The 20306-nt window shown below is 38.5% G+C and overlaps 1 protein-coding gene across 3 annotated transcripts in view; it reads left to right on the top strand.

The window, feature by feature from the left end:
• Nucleotides 1–20306, top strand: part of usp6nl (USP6 N-terminal like) — a 97306-nt gene that overhangs the window by 73573 nt on the left and 3427 nt on the right. For all 3 annotated transcript variants that reach the window (XM_044343537.1, XM_044343539.1, XM_044343536.1), the window contains 10 exons: nucleotides 1332–1371; nucleotides 3367–3447; nucleotides 9199–9306; nucleotides 10425–10534; nucleotides 12236–12284; nucleotides 12493–12613; nucleotides 13801–13895; nucleotides 14310–14375; nucleotides 14858–14957; nucleotides 15268–15420. In XM_044343537.1, the coding sequence (XP_044199472.1) occupies nucleotides 1332–1371; nucleotides 3367–3447; nucleotides 9199–9306; nucleotides 10425–10534; nucleotides 12236–12284; nucleotides 12493–12613; nucleotides 13801–13895; nucleotides 14310–14375; nucleotides 14858–14957; nucleotides 15268–15420 (923 nt within the window). The remainder of the gene's footprint in view (nucleotides 1–1331; nucleotides 1372–3366; nucleotides 3448–9198; nucleotides 9307–10424; nucleotides 10535–12235; nucleotides 12285–12492; nucleotides 12614–13800; nucleotides 13896–14309; nucleotides 14376–14857; nucleotides 14958–15267; nucleotides 15421–20306) is intronic.

Genomic DNA, 20306 nt, shown 5'->3' with positions numbered 1-20306 from the left:
GTCTTGGGTCCACCATAAAACTGATGCAACCACTTCAAACAATGGTAGTTGAATAAGGCTGGACAACATGAAACATTAAAGCTGTTGGTCATCACATATAATACTTCATTTCTTGATCTATATACATAATATAAGAGAAGATTTTTATATGATGTGTCCTGCTTATAGACTTAATTATAATTAATGGATAATTGTGCAATTATTGATAAAAACCTCTCCTGAGCAGGACTTATTGCTGCAGGTGACTCACTGTTGCGGCATGAAAACTTGCAGAAACAGATATTCGCCACACCCAGGTATGACTGGACTCCATCATTACATTTCTATTGTGGCATCAGGACCAAAAATACAACATTAAAATAATCAGAGAACGTTTTTTTCTACTATTCTCACCGACTAGTTGATCCATGTTTGTTGTGTGTGAAAACGAGCCCACAGTAATGACGCGGCCTCCCAAACTGACTAAAGAAATCAGGATACGGAGTCCGGTGTAAAAGCATCCCAAGACTAGATGGAGAAAAGAGACTAAAAGCACTAAAAACCATTTTAAAGATGAAGAAAATCTTGTTTAATGTGAAAGTCTGCAATAGAACTGAGTGTCCCATCCCCATTAAATGAGTCTGTCACTATTAAATTAATATTTTATGTGTCAGTTAATGTCAGTGGAGGGAATTTCTAGCATCAGGAAGCCATAAATCAAAATTTTAGAGCGAAATATGAAACAAGCTGGACTTGAACTTCCTGTTTCATGGCCCTGAGAGGAACATCTGAGATATTTACTGACGTCACATTTAAATGCTGGAAAAAAAAAAAAAAAGTGTTGTTGGAAGCGTTCAGGGGGAGATGAAACCAGAATATTCATAGAGTTTGTCTCAAAGGAGCTCCTCGGAGGAGTAACTTCCAGCAGGGACTCTGAAACACTGATAAGCAGAGCCAAAATTGAGGAATGTCTAATCTGTTATTTCCTGTTTGTGTGACTGCTGACATGTTTGATGTTTCCCTCGTTCTGATAAGACAGACAGAGAGAGAGAGAGAGACTTAGACAAGCTCTGACCCGGATATCACTCAGTTGTTTCATTAATCAACGTTTTCTGGAAAGAAGTCGACTTTGAACAGTGGGTTAGAATATTAAAATATGAAAATAACAGCCGTCAGAATACATGTGGAATGATGTTTTCAGCGTGTTACACAGTACATGCAGGCAGAGTCGACTAAACTATGAATCCTCCGCTGCATATATGACAGCAAGGACATGACTGAGAATATACTGGATGTATAAGAGTGTGTTATAAGTGTTATTTATCTCCTCATTCTTCCTTTTATTCCTTCAGTGAGAGTGAACTTCCATCCTACGACTCAGTGGAGGAGAAGGTGAGTGACAAACATCCACCTCAACACACTTTTCCTCTACAGCTTATAGCTCATTTCAACCACACAGTCACATTAACTACACTCAGTGAGGGCTGTAACTAACGATTACTGCCGATTAATCGTTTTGTCTATGTGTGTTGTCTTTGAGGCGATGTCTTTAAATGTGATGTTTTGTCTGATCAGTAGTACCAAACATACAAAAAAAACATTACATCGACCCATTTGAGAAGTTGAAAACAGCAAATATTTGGCTTTTTTGCTTAAAAACTGACTAAAATGATGAATCGATTATTAACACGGTTGCCGATTAATTATTGCAGGTTTACACTTAGTAACTAAATCAGGAAGTAGAAACCCCCTTATGCAAACATACTTGTTTGCATTTCCCCTCCATCTAAAGAACCTTTTAATATTTGATCAATTGGTGGAGTAACAGATTAATAAAAGATGTTGCAGAGTTATTATGTGATTTGTTTTAATTTACTGTTGACTCTGATGTTTGAACGGATGTTGGAAAGGAAACGTGGAGGAAAGATGAAAACTAGAAGCTCCAAAGAATTGATGATGCAAATAGTTCCTGGTCTCTTAGAAAGTATTACTACTCCTCAAACAGGAACTAAATTTGTTTTCTCAGGTCCAAACATTAATAAAACTCCTGAGATTCAGTAAATAGTTCCTGGAAATGTTCCTTCAGAGCTCCCAAAGTCCTGAAAGAAGACATTTGTAGCTATGCTAGCTGCGTAGCTCCACCAACGCTACTAATGTCTGACGGTTGATTCTCCACTTTGGTTCAGACTCAAATATCTCAACTGACATTCATGTTCCCCAGAGGAAGGATCCTACTGACTTTGGTGAAATGTCTCAAAAACAAAAACATTTTTTAGTTTGTCCAATACTTTGTTTTATGACTGAATGCCTCCAAATGTTAGCATGCTAACATGCTAAACTAAGATGGTGGACATAGTAAACATTATACCTGCTAAACATCAGCGTGTTAGCATAATATCTGGTGCCAAAAGGTAATGTTACTTATAAGAAAGTACATTTTAAAATATTCTCTCTGGACTTTATGTTGGTTGGAAGAAAGGCTGTTAGAAAAAAGAGCCGTTTAAAACTAATAACCATTACTGTCTCTATAAATAAAACTGTTTCTCATCACCAAAATCTTATTATTATTCAAGGATGACAAACCATTAGATTCAAGATGTTTCAGCATCAGCTTTTATGCCAAAGATCCTTTTAATCCCATTTTAACTAAAAATAGTTTGGGCTGCTCTTCAGGTCGTCCCTGTCAACTGTTTCTGGAACACTTTGGATCTTTCTTTTAGCTTTTAACTGAAAATAGAAACCTTCTCATAGGATTCGGTTCTTTATCCGCATGTTCCAACACCTCAAAGACTAGTTTCTAAATCCAACATTGTCAGTTTATTTGTTTGTGTATATTTCTTTTTTACAAGCTATGATGTTACTTTTCATGTAGACGTGTTGACATATCGAATGTTGCATTCATGTCTCATGGGAAATAAGAGATTTTACACTTGAAAACCAACTTAAACTTAAATTATTTATCATAACTGTATGTAATTATATAAAGCCTGTGTTAAAGGGTATGAGATAGCTATCATTTTTATTCATTTCAAATTATTTTTTGTGATATTAATATGAATGTGATGATTATGAAATGCAGTTAATAAAACAGGACACGTCTCTGCAGATTCAGTCGTGCAAACACGGTTTAGTTCTCTGTAAAACATGAGCTCACTCACTAAGTGCGAGTAACCAAAATGTGCACAGAGCTTTAATTAGAGCGTCTCGTCTGCTTCAAACAGCTTCAAACATACGATCACTTGCAAGTTGTTACTTTTTTTTTTTTTTTTTTTTTTTTTTAACTTTCGAGCCGTTCTCACAGCGATTCCCGGTCGGCCACGAATGCAACCGCAGAGAGAAACCGACAGAGAGGAAGTTATTAACGTTTCACTTCTCATTTCCACACAGCAAAAACACACGGAGGTGGAGAGGACCACCAAATGGCTGAAGATGCTGAAGAGCTGGGACAAATACAAGAACAGTGAAAAGGTGATTTTTTTTTTAAGTTGCTGATTGTCACTTCATTTCCTGTGTTTAAGTCTTTTAGAACGTGTCAAATCTGACGTCGCAAGTCTGAACTCTCACTTAAAATTACACGTTTGAACATTTTGTGGTTTGGAAAAACTCCACAAAAACATAATTAAGTCCAAAATAAGTCAAAATTACATGTCAGTTGTATGTTTTAAGGAATTCTGACCATTCAAATGACTCAGTATCTTGACATCCTTTCAATGTTTTGTTAATATTGTTTAAGTCCTTTTAAAGCACCGGTTTAAAAACTGAAATCAGGTAGTTACTGTTCTGGCGTTTTAGCAGGTCTAAATGTGAGACTCTGGACCACTAACCTCCTGTAGTCTCTCTGCTGGTTGCTGGGAAACTGGTCCGGCACATTACCACCGTAAAACATTGATTTGTATTTTTCACTCTCTGGTTCTTGTACAGATTAAACAAAGATATCAGGTGTTAATTAGTGAGCTTCAGAGGTGCTAGTAAGTAGTGGTTGTTACCTTTGGACAGAGCTAAGCTAGCTAGTTTCCCTCTTTTTGCTAGCTGTGTGCTAAGTTTAGTTGAGCTTGCTGCTGGCAGTTCAATCAATGTAACTCTGCTAGAAAGCAAATAAATATTTTCCTCAAAATTATGAGGAACTTTTCTCTTAAGACACATCATGTCTCTCAGCATTCAAGTCCATTTTTATGCCTAAAGCTTGTGACCAAGTCTCATGTCTGCAGCTCTGATCATACTTAACATCTAAAATACCCGAAGAATACTATTAAAAACTTTAACTTTCCAACATGCTGTTTTAAATACTTTAGTAAATATCATGAATGCATCAGTATGCTGTGATACTTCTCACAAATTAATATTGTCCATAAAGTAAAGTTAAAATTAATATTCTGATATAAAGCAGAATATTATTTACTGTCAGTATAAAGTATGTTGTCCATGTTGTTGCATTACATCAAACAAAATCCTAAAACATGTAAGAGGAAGAAAACCTCAAAACTTATTTTTATTAGTTTATGATGTTTGACTTTGAATTAATTAATCATTAATCATCATGGCACAATTCCACCAATAGTACATAAACGATAATACTGGATTATCACCTCTAGCTATCAGCTCTACCTGAATACTGTCTCCACATGTCAGTATCGGCTGATATCCGTCTACCTCTGCTGCAGTTTTCCTGTCAGCAGCAGATGTAGAGGAGGGTCTCTGCCTCAGTCTGCCTCCCGCAAGGACCATCAGAGGGGGGGGGGGGGGGGGGCAGGTATCTGTCATGGTCGCCTTCATTAGTGTCTTTTTTTGGGTCCAGCTTGTTGCCTGAAGCTGCTTCATTGTGTCCTTCGTTTATACGTTTTGGCTTCAGTTGGGATTTCTGGGGTTTTTTTTGAAATGAGAGAATACGCTGGCACCTAAAAGCACAGCCGGGCTCGTTCTTTGGCGTCGCCTCCCCCTTTTTTTTTTGTTTCAAAGAAATGTTCACGGCAGAGTAACAGCCAAGGACACAGAGGAGCGTTTAGCCCCTCCCTCCCTCCTCCTCCTCCTCCTTCTCCTCCCATCACATCACTCTCCATCTCCTCCTCCTCCTCCCTCTTTTACTGTTTCTTTCTTCTTTAAAGCTTCAAGGATATTTCTTCTCTTCTTTGTCAGTCAGCGGCTTGGCGAGGAAACAGGTCACGCTTGATACGTCTCTTATTTTTGTTTCCTCACTTGCCAGCTGCTGAGAACATTTAGCCCGCAGTAGGAGAGCCGAGCAGATGCAGAGCAGCCACACGATGAAACGGGCCTCAGGTTGTTGTGTTTAGCATAACAGTAACAATACTGTAGCATCTGAAGCCTCGCAGAGCTGTGACATGATCTTGTAGGTGGTTGAGGATTCACAGTGAGGTGACTCCTGCCCCGAAGCTCTTCCTGGATTGTAAACCGAACAAACTATTTTATCTGTGCTGTTTCAAAACGACGTTCAAACAAACAGAAAGTGCAAAAAAAAAGTCTGTATGTGCAGTGATTTCCCTGAAACTAAACCTTTAATGTCATTGTTAAAACTTAGAAACTAATGAAGCAGAACAGAATCTGTATTTAATGTGGATCAGGTCTATATTCAATCCAATTAATAAGGACGGTATCAACCCTGATATCAATCCAGCAAATTAGATCTAACAAGTCCAAGATGTCAGCGTGCAAACTAAAGTTGGAAAGCTGGAAAAAATGGTTGATAATGGTGAGAAAGCTCCAAGAGTCACTAACAAAAACCGACCTGTGAAAAACCCAACAAGCATGAATACATCTTTATGAAAAATAAGAGACCAAAACAGACCTGAACAGAGAGAGAAAACCAACACTGGCAGCAGCTTGATGCTCCACCAAATAACAAGCAGCCACACTCAAAAACAACAGCAGTACATCAAATCATTTTTCACAGTTCACGCTCTCCGTATGCCTCGAAAAACACTTTTTTTCTCCCGTGATGATCATGATACATCATTTGATCAGAGCGTATAGTAAGTCCACTCTGATCCATTTAGGTATTAGACTTATTGACAATCCCACTGGACCCTTCCTGGATTGATAAAGACACTCTGTAAACTGTTAACTAATTAGTTAATTGGATAATTAGTGTCTTATTGGAGCAGGAGACAACTTTCAGGTAAAAAACACTCTGTGTAAATCACTTTTAACCAATCTGGTTAAAAATCTGGTAGTTTTTCAGTTAAAATCTGAAAAAACCAAACAAACATTTAGCTTAATGTGTGTACACAGTAAATGCAAAGACTGGCGCAGCTCGACAGAAATGTAAATGTTGACACTCATGTTCAAGTGAACACACACACACACACACACACACACACACACACTCAAAGGATGATTAGTCTAACAGATGCTCTCATTGACTCGCTCATCAAAGCCTAATTACAAGGCTGTTGCACTAGAAACTAGTGAGTCCCAAGTGTGGTGGTAGGAGGTTGATGGAGTGTACGCACACACACACACATATAACTAAACGTCATTCATTTTTAAGATGACACACACACACACACAACATGTTGACTTTTAATAGGGAGACACACCGACCGCACTCATACGTCTTGTTCGTCATCTTGTTCGCGGCGAAGGTTACAGACGAGAGCTGATTTATGTCTCTTCATCATCGACGCTCTCGCTCCTCCTCACACACACGTCTCTGCAAACCAGACACTAAATTAAAGGGCCACTCCAGCTTTTTTTTTTTTTACACATGACCATCAGTTTACTGGTCGTGAATGAGCAGCAGCTTCTCAGCTCATGAAAACAGTCAAGAAGCTTTGTCAAATGATTGAATTTTCCGTGAAGTCCTCACAAGGCGCCAACAGAAGGATGAGCATCAATTTTAGGTTGAACAGCCCACAAGACTGACATATAGTTTGGCGTGAAATCCAGTAGAAATGTCCTCGAATTGTATGAACTTTGCTGAAACCCCCTTAACCTCTCATCTAACACCATCACCAGGTCGACATTTTAACGTGTCAACTCAAAGACAGTCGAATGATGACGGAGTTGGCTTAGCGAGGGTTGAACACAGTAGAACTGCTTGACTGGAGACAAAAAAAAAAATCTAATAGTCCGACTCAGTGGGAGTCTTGAGCCGAGGAGAGCAGCAGGTGAGCCAACTGTCAATCACAGCTGTCAATCAATGACCACATGGCAGACATCAAAGCTGCTATAAGTCTTCAAATCTTATTAACGGAGCAATAATTTCCAAAATAACCACCAGCACACTTATTAGAAGGCCTGAATTTACAGATTGAGACCAGAATAACTAGTCTCAATCAGTTGGAAGTTGATGCTGTTTGAACGGGAGTCAGTTGAATTCAGCGTCTTTAACTTAGTTCCACATTGGCTTCAAACCGTGGTCGTTGCCAGAATATGGTCAAATTTAGTTGAGTTCTATAAATGTTACAGCATTTTTAATAGTTTTTCTCTTAGCTGTAAAGAGCAGTAACAGCAGTCCGTGTCCCCTGTCAGTCACCTGTACACACATTTACAGTCCCAACACCTCCCGTAACTGCTGTAAAACCGTTCTGGTCGGTTGGGTTTTAATAGTTGTAGAAGGAAAAATTCACTGCGATTAGCTTTGCTGTTCCAGCAGTTTGGCTTTTAAGACTTAATCTTCCTCAACCGCAGTCCAACTGATTTTCCATCTTTTTTTTTTTTGTAGACACTGAATTACTTTGGACTGTTCTGCATGCATAACAGTCTCTCTCTCTCTCTCTCTTTCTCTCTGCCCACAATCTCTCCTGGAGCTCGTCCAGCCAGATGGTCGAGCTCACCTTCCAAAGCCCTTTGCTTGTGCTCGGGGAGAGTGCAGAGTACATTCACGCATACGCTGTTTGTATCTTTGACACACTCCGAGCGGTTTGGGTTGATGGTTTTTCTCTGTTCTGAATCAGCCGTGCCAGAGGCTCCGATTGCATCTCTGTGGTCTCCCCGACAGATAAAATTGTGTATTTTTCGCTCCGCTGGTGTTACCATCCGCAGCACAACGTTATTGTTTATGCATCTTGTTGGTTTTATGTCTTTGTACTTTGTAACTTGTTGTTATAAGGTTCTCTATTAATAGTTTTAAATGTTATTCATTGACAGACAACTGGCTTCACATTCAATCGATTAAATGATTTGAGGAGAATGTTTTACTATAATTTAGCTTTTTAGAAGTCTGTACGTGGCATCATGTTGGACAGGATAAAGGTTTAAAAGTCTTACATCTCCAGGTGCCATACAGAAGATATAAAATGCTCTGATATGATATTACAAGTAAAATGATAAAAGATGAAACATTCAGTATCTCATCCACTTGTTTCTGTAGCTAAATCAAGCTAAACTGTAGCAATAATAATAATAATAATAATGTGATCCTGAAAGTAAAGACTGTGCAGAAACAAATAAATCAAGTTTGTTAAACTACTTAATGTACTTTTAATGTTTTAAGTTATGAATATGACTTTTCAGTTTGCAGAAAAACAACAAAATTAAGGATATAGATACAAAAAACAAAGGAATTATGGGATATGAATCATGTAAAACAATATTCTTAATTAGTAAGAAAGTAAACTCATGGTGGTCCGTGAGGTTTTTCACAGCAGGGTTCATTTGTTACAGAGACTTGAGAGATCCCAACTGATGTTTATTTACATTTTCAACAATTTTATAGATGAATGGCTTAAACTATAAAATGTCTAAATTCCCCAGAACCCAAAGTGACGTCTTCATATTGCTTGCTGTGTCCAAAATCCAAAGATATTTAATATGCAGTGATAAAGAAAACAGAGAAGCAGCAGATCCTCACAGGTCTCTGTCTTCTTGTCTGACAGTTTTGTTTAATAAATGACTTAAACAATGAGTTAATAATCTGAATTGTTGTTGATTAATTCTCTCTCGGTCTCCTAATTGAATAATTGTTTGATTTAAACAGCGTCATCAGTAAACACACTGAAACTCTCACTACTGGAATTGTTTTAGTGGTTAAAGCAGGATGTGTTGGAAGCTTTTAGATAGAAGAATGAAACAAACATGGACATGTAACGACGCTGCGGTCAGAATCAAACCACCATCACAACATGTTCTGGCAGATTAAACTGTGTATGAGAAGTGCTGTGTTGTGGTGTGAAGGTGCAGAGGCTTTCTGAGGTGAACTGAGCTGTTGTCGGTCTTTGAAGGCCTTTTCTAACAATGACCCCCCTGTTGTTTGTTTCCTTCCAGCTGGTCAGGAGGGTCTATAAGGGAATTCCCCTGCAGCTCAGAGGAGAGGTGTGGTGTCTGCTGCTTGATATTCCCAAAATGAAGGAGGAGAAGAAAGACTTCTATGAGGTATGAAAGCACTGAACACACTTTTTAACACCCTGCCAACAATTCACAGCCCTGCTCTCTCCCAGAACGCTTTATATAAAGCCTGTGCAGCACAGCAGCATCATAAAGATTCATCAGCGAGCCAGCGTGCACCTCATCTTTATTAGATTTTACAGAGCTACAGCGTTATTGTGGCCAAGATGTGGGCTTGGTGGTTTTTTTAATTGTGTGAATCTGCACAGCTTGTGTCTGCACATTGTTACATCCTTTTCTGTCTGTTTTTTTTTTTTTTTTTTTTTTGAGGAGACAAACTTTGGATCTCATTAGAAAGTTTGGCTGGCAGGATCAATATATCTCTCCCTTTTTTAGGAGGAGAGTAGGAGTCTTGTAATTATAAGTTGAAAGCGTGCTGTAAAACCAAACAGCAAACAAAGTGAAAAGAAAAAGACAAACTGTGAAAGAGAAATTATCTGTCTGGCGAGCATCACGGAGGCTTTGTCACTGATAATCCGTTTTTTATCTTTTTGTGAGCGGGTGAGAGGAATTTTGAAGATTTAATCTGGGCGGTGCATAATGTTGAAAAGACTGAACATCAAACATATGACAACCAAGCTCTTAGTTTACTTATTAAACATTTAACTCCAACATAACATCATACAAGCATAAAGGAACATGTAAAGTTCATGAAAATGTCGGCAGATACAACTTTTCACACTTTAAATATGAAATACTGAAACTATTCTCTGGATTTTTAGTCTGAAGACATTTAAGGCAAAAAAAAAACAGTTTCTGAATTATGTTTTATTTTAGCTCTAAATGGTTAGTCAAAGAATTTGCTCCAGTAGAGATGCAATTAGGCTGAACTTGGGTCAAACTTGAGAGTCAGTGCTGCCAGCTTCCAGGCTCAATTAATTCTTAGTGGATGTTTTGTAGTAAAAACGGAGCTTGTGAGCGGCTGTGTGAGGTTGAGTGTGTGCTGGTGGGTTATATTTCCGCTCTGTCTCTGACTTCCAGACACATATTTTAATTTAATTTGAGTAAAAGTTATACAAGAAATTGTTTGACCCTTAGAGGAGCGTTTAAAAACAGCATCAGTGTTTCTCTGACTGTTGTTACTGTCTCTGTGTGTCGTCGTTTAGAAGCTAAAGGCCAGAGCCCGAGGAGTCTCCCCCGACATCCGTCAGATCGACTTGGATGTGAACCGCACCTACAGGGACCACATCATGTTCATGCATCGCTACGATGTCAAGTGGGTACCTCCAGAATACACCGTACTGTTAGAGACACCGATCACACAGCAACCAGATTCAGACTCATTCATAAACTTAGAGAGGCTGATAATAGAAATGTTGGTGTATAGAATTTACCAATAAATTAGTTTATTGAGAGAAAACTACAGTCTGTTGCACAATGTAAAATATCTTACTGGCTCCACTGTAACCACTGCTTACTACTGTGTGTCATAATTTAGTTCAAATTCAGATGTTTTTAAATGTTAAACTGATGCAGTTGATCTTTCTGGAGTCAGGAGAAGAAGTTGTGTGTATCTTACAAAACCAGACTTTAGCTCACAATGGTTTGAAGAAAAAAATCTGAACTAATGAGGGTTTGAAATAAGGCTGCAGCCAATGATTATTCTCAATCATCTTTGTCTATGAAATGTCAGAAAAGAGCCCACTGTGAAAAATTCAAATTGTTTTATCCAACTAAGAATCAAAAAACAAACGATATTCAGTTTACTATCATAAAGAAACCGGAACATTTTTTGACATTTTGGCTTTAAAAATGACCTTTAATTATGGATTAATCAAGACTGGAATCACCAAATGAATCATTTTTGTCTGTAAAATGTCAGAAAAAAAACAGCTTTTGTGAAGTATTCAAATTGTTCGTTTTATTCAACCAAGAATCAAAAAACCAAAAGATTTTCAGTCTGTTATCATATCACACTTGAGAAGTTGGAGCCAGAAAATCTTTGATATTTTTGCTTTAAAGAAAGACTGAAATTATTAATTGATTAGTTGCCAATCAACTTTCTGTTGTTTTTAATTCTTCATAAAGCTAGTTGATATATTGATAGCTTATAGTTTCACGTTTAGCTTAGAAATGTAATTGGCTGAGATTTTGTGACAAACCTCAGAGCTGGTGTTGCTGTGCAGAATTAATCACATGACTTTTTACTTCTTCTTCTATTATCTATTCTAGAAAAATGTATGTATCACTTCCTGTGCATCTCGTACAGTAATTTTCCCTATCGCTGAAGAGGCAGAAAAAAAAAAGACCTCAACTTCACGCACAAAATGTTTGAATGACGAGTAATCTCAGGGAGACGTTGAGAGCAGAAACACTGCAGCGGTTTGCAGCAGAAATAGAGGCAAAGCACATGTAGAATAAAAGATAACGAAGCTTTAAATGTATGTTCACACGTCACAAACTGTACATTTATTTAAAGTATCTGATTAGAGCAAGAATTGAACCGTTTAAATCAATCAATGAACTCACACCAGACTAGTTTAAAAAATAAGAAGCTCCAAACCTGTTTACCACTGACTCTCCTGACGTGGAAGTGAGACGACTCAGGTCCCTTTTTGTGTGGTCTGAGATTTGATAACGGCTTGAATGAACGTTACAGTTAAAGACAATTAGCTTCGTTCAGCTCTTATATGTTCTATACAGGAACTACAGCGGTTTTAACTTAACTAAACACACGTTTCCCTGCTAGCTGCACTTTCATTTTCATGTGTGAAGATGATAATCACGTCTTACATTTACTTGTTTTACACCTGAACGTGAAACTTCTCGGCCACACACACACACACGTGTATTTAAACAGGAAGTTAAAAGATATCTGAGCTTTAAGAACACAGAACCAAAACTATGAATGACTGTACTGCCACTGAACTGGGGATTGTTTGTTGGCTTTTGTGGTGACTGTGGTTTGTGTTTTCAGGCAGCAGGCGCTCTTCCACGTCCTCACAGCCTACTCCATGTACAACACCGTGAGTCATTCTGCAGGAAACTGCTAACTTTACTACCTTATCAGGGCGGTAGCATTCGTCTTGACTTAAATAATTAGGACGTTTTGTTTGTTCCCTTGTTTTCGGAGGACTGGATCTCCAAGTTTATTGATAACTCTGATTGGGACTATGTTTCTTTAGCTATGATTTCCGTTTAATGTTTAGCTAACTGATCGATGTGTGTCTGCAGGAGGTCGGATACTGCCAGGGTATGAGTCAGATCACTGCCCTGCTGCTGATCTACATGAACGAAGAAGACGCCTTCTGGGCTCTGGTCAAACTACTGTCTGGGCAGAAGCACGCCATGCACGGTAACACTCGCTTGAAGGGACAAATATGGCTAAAATATAAAAGTTTGTTGCACCGTTTCATCACAGCAGCAATGTCTCTGAAGCATGAAAATCACTTGTGAATGTATATAAATTCCTATATGTACTGACAATTGACTTAAAAAGTCATGTTCAACGACGCAAAATTAGTTTTTCTTGAGATTAATTAAGCAGTTGACAAAACTCTCTGACCGTGAGCTCCATTAGTAGCACTTCGCACGATTCCTTCCTTCCTCAGCAGATGGAGTTTGTCCGGTTGAGATGGGAAAGTAGATGTTTAAAGAAAACAATTCTCACATCTACAATATTATGATTTGATCAAGAGCTCCGGCTCAGCTACTAATGAACCATGTGGGATTGTTTTGTCTACTAGTTTTTGTTGTTTGGAAGTAAATAAGAAGGGAGAAGGAGGCAGCGGCAGTTAACCAGCTGGTAATATCCGATATTTAGGAAATACAGATAAAACACAGTGTGGGGTAGCAATTAAACTGAGTAAAATACAGCCACAAAGCATCTGTTACTGCGTTAAAAATGAGCTAAAAAGCTGAGTTTATTATGCTTGTTAAACACACAAAATGTCGGCAAAACAACTCCGAGCTGTACTGGAAATGTGGCTGCTGAAGAAAAGAAGCTTCTGAAATGAAAAAACACGACACGGCCGCGTCTAGAGAGCGTTTAGGACACAGCTTTTAACGCATCAGAAACAGTGAAGTTGCTGGTCGGCTAACAGTCTTCTTGGTATTTGACATTTCCTCAAAACAAATCCCAGATTAAAAGGTGTTAAACTGTTATTTTCATGCATTGAAACAAGCTTGAGAGCCTCGGGATCTACAGTATGTCAGTTTTCTCAAGCACATGATAAAATGATGAAGCATCAGTAAAGAGGAATTAGCATGTGGGCATGTTACAGCGATGAGCTCATAAATCTCTGCTCACACTAAAACCTCCATAAATGACAACCAGTGAGGCATAAACATACAGACACATACATATATACATGCATGTTTTAAGGGATTATCACTGCTTGGTGCTAAAAGAAAGAAATATATACAACTGAGGACAGGCTGGGAAATATTAACATTATTAAAATGACTGTTTGTTGACTATATCATTAGTATTTGTCTGTAAATGGATTTTTAGGCGTTTGACCGTCTTGTCATCACTTTTAGGGTTTTTTGTTCCTGGTTTCCCGAAGCTGATGCGTTTCCAGGAGCATCACGACCGCATCCTGAAGAAGATGATGCCTAAACTGAAACAACACCTGGTGAGACACGCAACACTGGTGCAGCAATTAATGATGTACTAACTGCACATGATGCCAGAAATTAAAACATCTATAATGATCCAAATACATTAGATACAACTGGATATTGAATTAAAGCGTTTCATGTAATATAAGCATCAGTTGTTGCACCCTATTCAAGTAATAATTTCACTTTAGAGTGTACTACTGGAAAAGTAGGATAAAATAGATGTTTTTGACTAATTTAAAAGAAAATATTAATGGTACTGCATTATTTGACAGCAAAGGAAGCTATATAAACACAGCATATATTGGGTAAATAAACGGTGAATTATCAGTATACTAGTGGAGACGGTGGCGTCAAGGTGTCACGTGACCTTCCTCGCCCAGTGTACTGAACATGTTTCCTGTTGGGTTTGTTCTCTGCTGCTGCAGGACAGCCAAGAGGTGTTCACCAGTCTCTACACCATGAAGTGGTTCTTCCAGTGCTTCCTGGACAGAGTGAGTGCCTCTACTGCAGGCTATCATGTTACCACACACACACACACACACTCGCATTATGTGAGGGTATGAAATATGAATAATTAGAAAGAAATTGACTGATATGGTCTTTTCAAAGTCAAAAGCAACATTGTTTGAAGTGTTTTGCCAGAAATATTTAACCATGAGCCAACGCTCCAAATTTGATTATTTCATTCTAAACCATTAGACGGTTTCACACCTGAACTTGCTGTAACTAATAATGAACTGTCAATTAATTGTCAAATTTACAATTGTTTTAGTCTATAAAATGTCAGAAAATAGTGAAAAATGCCCACAAGGTCCCAGAGCCCATACTTAAAATTGCTTGTTTAGCCCGACCGAGAGTACATGTATGAGGCTGGAACCATTCAACACGTCCTTCATATCAGCAGTGACTGATATGATGAGAAATACACAAAAACAAAAACAATCTTCTGACCTGTAGTTGTGTTTGTGTCCAGACTCCTTTCACCCTCACTCTCAGGATCTGGGACATTTACATCTTGGAGGGTGAAAGACTGCTGCCCGCCATGTCCTACACTATCCTCAAACTGCACAAGAGTAAGACTGTTTCCTTTCTTTTCTAAAGCAGATACTGTATATAAATATAAAAAAAACAGTGCCACTAGTGACAGTAATAAAGTAAGATGTTCCTACCCCCACCTCTTTGATTATCTAGAATAGCTATAAGGCACAATGTCTGGAAATAAAGGAAGAAAACTAAAGATGTGGCTTTTTCCATGAAGTCTGGTGTTATTTTTCGTTTCAAGGGCAGAGTTAGAATGCATGTCATGCTCTGCTCAGCGGTGCGAGTTAATACTCTCCCCTCAAAGACATAAAAAGTCTTAGTCAGTGTGTGTGTGATTTACAGAGCACCTGCTCAAGTTGTCCATGGAGGAGCTGGTGGAGTTTCTGCAGGTGACTTTGTCCAAAGATTTCTTCTTCGAGGACGACTTCGTGGTGGAGCAGTTACAGGCGTCCATGACGGAGCTCAGGAGGGCGAAGCTGGATCTGCCGGCACCAGGTACAGCTGCAGCACGACGCACACAGACCGACAGACACAGAATTAACCAGCTATAATACCACAAGGAGCGTTCTCGACTGTGACTTATAGTGCAGAGGTGACATTTACCGTATAAACTTATATACACTGGTCTGCTATTGGCACAAAATGGCATTCGTACAAATATAATCTCAAGTATTCTAGAAAATATGTTTGTTATGTTTCATTCAGAATTGATCAATTATAGGGCTGCAACAATCAGCTAATCTGATGATTATTTTTCAATTAATCGATTACTTGTTGGGTCTATAAAATGTCAGAAAATGGTGAAAAATGTCAGATATTTTCCCAAAGATACAACCTAAAATGTCTTGTTTTCTCCCAATCAACAGCTGACAACCCAAAGATATTCAGTTTACTGTCATAGACGACTAAAGAAACCAGAAAATATTCATATTCATGAAGCTGAAACCAGAGAATTTCACCATTTTTTCTTAAAAATGACCCAAAATGATGCAGCTCTAATCAGTAACACAACATACGCTGAAGTATGTTTTTGTAAGTAGCAGTCATTAGTGCCAGTTGTGATCAAATATCCTCAACTCAAGTTCACTTACTAATTTTTTTTTTTCTCGTAACTATCGACCAAATTCCACTGCCCTCTTCAGCAAATGGAACCTGCTCAGGTGTCGATGTGTGACCCAAACAGGGAACTTTGATCACATGACAACAGCCATCCTGCTCGAGGATGGTCACCGGTGTTTTTTTTGACACACGTTGACATCCGAGCAGCTTCCAATTGCTGAAGAGGGCTGTAGGATATGGACGAAAGCTCCAGAAAAAGCCAGGGAGAAACTATTTTATCACAGATATGTGTTCCCACAGCTAAGACTGAATATGATGCTCAAATCAGCAAATCAAACAGATTTAGTGGCTTTTCTGCCCTGCCAATGTTAAAATCCTGTTTTTCTTTGTGTGTGAACATGTTTAAAATATGATGTAGAATAGCAGCAATCAGCAAGCTGTACTGAAAACAGTCAAATCCCACGAAGAAGAACCCAGAGTTACAGTGAAAATGTTCCTTCAGGTATTATGGCTGTCTGAAAGGATTTCTTCAATACTGTTTCCTGGTCACTTGGGAATAACTGCATCCAATCAAAATGCTTAGATGAGACACCTTTTATAGCCTGTAAATGATCAGATTGACGCCATGTATTAGCACACATGTCAACACACACACGCATAACGACATACTGTAGGTCAGCTGACCTGGCTTCCTGCTGTCTGTTAGCCATTAGCTGTGTTAGCAGTAGCAGTAGTGTGTGTGTGTGTTTCTAATCTTGCTGCTCTGTCTCCTCATTAATCTTGCTTTCTCTCCCCTCTTCTTTCAAACGATGTTAGCCAACAACAACAAAAGTGTGGCCGTGAGCGGGGGCCACATCCCCTCCTACGACAGTAACCGGTGGGCTATCCTGACTGGTCTTCCCCCCCTCTCCATGTCTCTCTGTTCATCTGTCCCTCAGTCCGTCCGCTCGTCAGTCCGTCCTGTCTGTCGCCTGTCTGTCCAACAGCACTCGGGTTTTTTCCTTCACAAACAAGTCTTCCAGCTATTCCCCCCTCCTCCTCCTCCTCCTCCTCCTCACCACACACACATAATATTTTTAACTAAAGCACAGACGCATTGCTTCAGTATTTATTTTGGAGTCCTGTAATGGCCGACTCCCCCTCTTGTCTTTGTATCTTTTATCTCTTTTTTTTTCTCCTTTTGGCTCTGATTCCAATGTGATAAAACAACAGTGCAGAAGTTAACAGCTCTGTCCAAAAAAAAGAAAAAAAAAAGAAAAGGTGTTTCAGGTGACATAATGTGCCCTCTGGTGGTCAACTAAAGCCACAGTATGATGCTGTCATTTCACCACTGATCTGATATGTTTGTTTACATAAGTCAGTTTGATAAGCAATCATAGTATTGTTAAGATAACTGCTGCATCATCATTTTTAATCAGCTGATCTGCACAGTGGCTATTTAAACTTGCAGATTGCGAAATCCCCCTCTGGGGATTAATAAAGCCTTCTGTTATGAATAATAAAAATGGTTACTCTCCTAAATTAATCTGACTTTTCTCAGGATGTAATTTGCAGCTCCTAGTAGACTTTAAGGTAGAAACTATAACTGTAAAGACGGTTAATTATCACCTTTTATTTATCAAATGAGTCTCCACAGTCTTTTTAAGGCTTACATGTGATGTCCTCTTGTATTTTGTCATTAGTCAGTTAGACCTCTATCATGGCAGCAGGCATTGAAGAAACTGTAGCTGTCTGTTCATTTTCCAGCCCGCTGACAAGATAATGAGCTGCTTTTCCAACACTGGAAGCTTTTGTTTAACTTTTGTTTTAACAACCATCTGCTGCCACAAATTTGCTGGTTTTGCAGGGGTGGGATTTTTTTTTTTTTTTTTTTTTTTAATTAATTGGCTGCACTGTGATGAATGACAGCGGTTTTGTGGTTCTGGTAGTTTTAAACTTTGTTAGGCCTCATTTGAGTTAAAGATGATCTTTCTTTCCTAACCACAGCAGTATAATTTACTTTGTGCAAACACCAGCGGGATGAATCCACAATCCTCAGCGGTTAGAAGTACATTAGATTAAAGTCTTTTTTCTCTCTCTCTCATCACAAACACCAGCAAAAAAACAGATTAAGTCAATATGTGGTTTTGATTTTGAAGGCTGCGGATAGCTCATAATTTGTGCTGATATTTAGCAGCAGTAAATTTCATCATTTATCCCAATAAAATAAGAAAAAGTCACTTATTACCACATTTTATGAGCAAACAGACAATGTTTGGATGAACATCGTTGGTTTGTCAGACACATTTATCCCTGAAGACTTTAATACAAGTCAAGAACATCTTGTGTTTGTTTCATGTGTTTTTTCCACTATAATCTTAAAAACATCACTACACTTCTGTTTCCCTCGGACCTTTTGTTTGTCAGGGAGGGAAAAAAAAAAGACTGCAGCAGCGTTAGGCTACCGTGGTGCAGCTCCTTCAGGCAAGGTGAAGCAGGTTTCATTCCAGGTTTTACTGACTGATTATGTAAAACACTCCCTCACCACACTGTAATCATTTCTGCTTTCCAGTCATGTGAAATAAAAACAACAGTACTGATTTCCTGTTAGCAGCCGTGAACAGTTCAGTCATGAAACAGGGAAGCTGGACGACAAAATAAAATTACTTTAGAGGAACTTCACCTAAACTGGTCAGAGCACATACTTACAAACCAGTAGTAGTGACGCCACACTGTCACAAAGGATCAATTAAAATATAAAGGTCATCACAGATAGCAACTTAATCTAGTGTTAACAAATCATTTGCACAAACACTGACTGACAGTTTAAATGAATGTTTGTTCATTAATCTTTAAAACACTGTAATAATTTCCTTTTTTTTTAAAGTAATGACATTTAAAGTGGGGAACAGACTGTACTACAGGTATGTACAACCCACTGCATATTTGCATGAGTGATAAATATTTTATGTTATGCTGCGCAGCTCTTATATTCAGGTTGTAGCTGCAGGTTTTGAACATTTATTTCCATTAAAAAAACATTTTAGTTCAACCTTTTTAGCCAATAAAAGATTAAATACAGATAAACATAAAGATAATCTAGTTTGGTAAAACTGCTTTCTACACAAGTTTCAAATTTTTATAAATTAAAACTGAAACCTATTACACTATAGGAAAGTTTGTATTTCTATTTTTGAATTGAAAAAGAGGATATGAAGTCTGAACATCCCACAGAGAAGTTTTAGCTGACTTCAAGGTTCAACTGCGAACGTGAGACTCTTTCACTCCACTATTTTCTTACAGTATTTCCATGTAGCTTAGTTTTGTGCTGTATCGATGTGACATCTTTTTTCTGTAACAGCTCTTTCTCGTCTTTACCCGCCCTCAGCTGAGTTGCTGTGTCTATCCAGGTTAGACTGGACACACATGAGTGAAAACATTGCTTAAAAAAACACTTAAAACTAGGTGGAACAATGCTGACTAGACTTAGGCAATGAACCCAAACATTAAACTCTTAATGGTTGTGTACTTAGGACTTATAGGGTTAGATTAGTTGTGGTACTTTCAGAGGATTACGTTGGTTAGATTCATAATATTGGTTTTGATAGCTTTTCAATCAATTGCCCCGCCCTAGAATAAACTATTATCCTGCCTTTACTTGATCTAAAATAGATGCAAGAACCGTTGACTTTACTTACCTTTATTGTGGATAAGACGATCTGAATCAATGAATGAAAACTCCTGAAAGAGAGAAAGCAGAAATATTAATTTGCAGGTCAGTGGAGCACCTTCAGAAAATAATTCTACAAGGTTTTAACAATGTTGAACGCAACCCTGATTTCTAATAAAGGATTAGGATTGTCAGAGAACTAAGTTTTGCTGTTTTTTTTTCCACATGAAACGATTCAATTCAGATAAACATTAATGTGGAAAAACTAGATGAGGAAGGTGAGGTAGCTTAGTTTAGTTTCCCCTGTTGCTTTAGCCCATTTGAACAGGAGAAAAAGGCCAAGGTCAGTGGATAAACTGGTCATGGACAGACACTCTAGTTTTGTGGATTCAGTGCCAACAAGTTCACTTCCTGGCTCATTCCCACAGCACTTCCTCTTCTTCCAGCTGCTGCCTCCTGGCCCTGATGATCACACTTTCCCTTACAGTCCCCGACACATCCAGCGTCACCATCACTGTGTGTGTGTGTACACTGTGTATACAGTATGTTCCTGTCAACTGTACGTTTTTTATTTCTGCTTTGACGTAAAGCAGTAAGTTAAAAGTATTAATGTCATAACTTCTGACGTGTACTGGTTGTTGAATAGTCTAAGTGAAGGGATATTTCTGTGGGT

The sequence above is a fragment of the Thunnus albacares genome, chromosome 23 (assembly GCF_914725855.1).
Source record: "Thunnus albacares chromosome 23, fThuAlb1.1, whole genome shotgun sequence".
In the NCBI taxonomy this organism is placed as follows: Eukaryota; Metazoa; Chordata; class Actinopteri; order Scombriformes; family Scombridae; genus Thunnus; species Thunnus albacares.
Note: the sequence above shows the minus strand (reverse complement) of the source record. Positions and strands in the feature narration are given on the sequence as shown.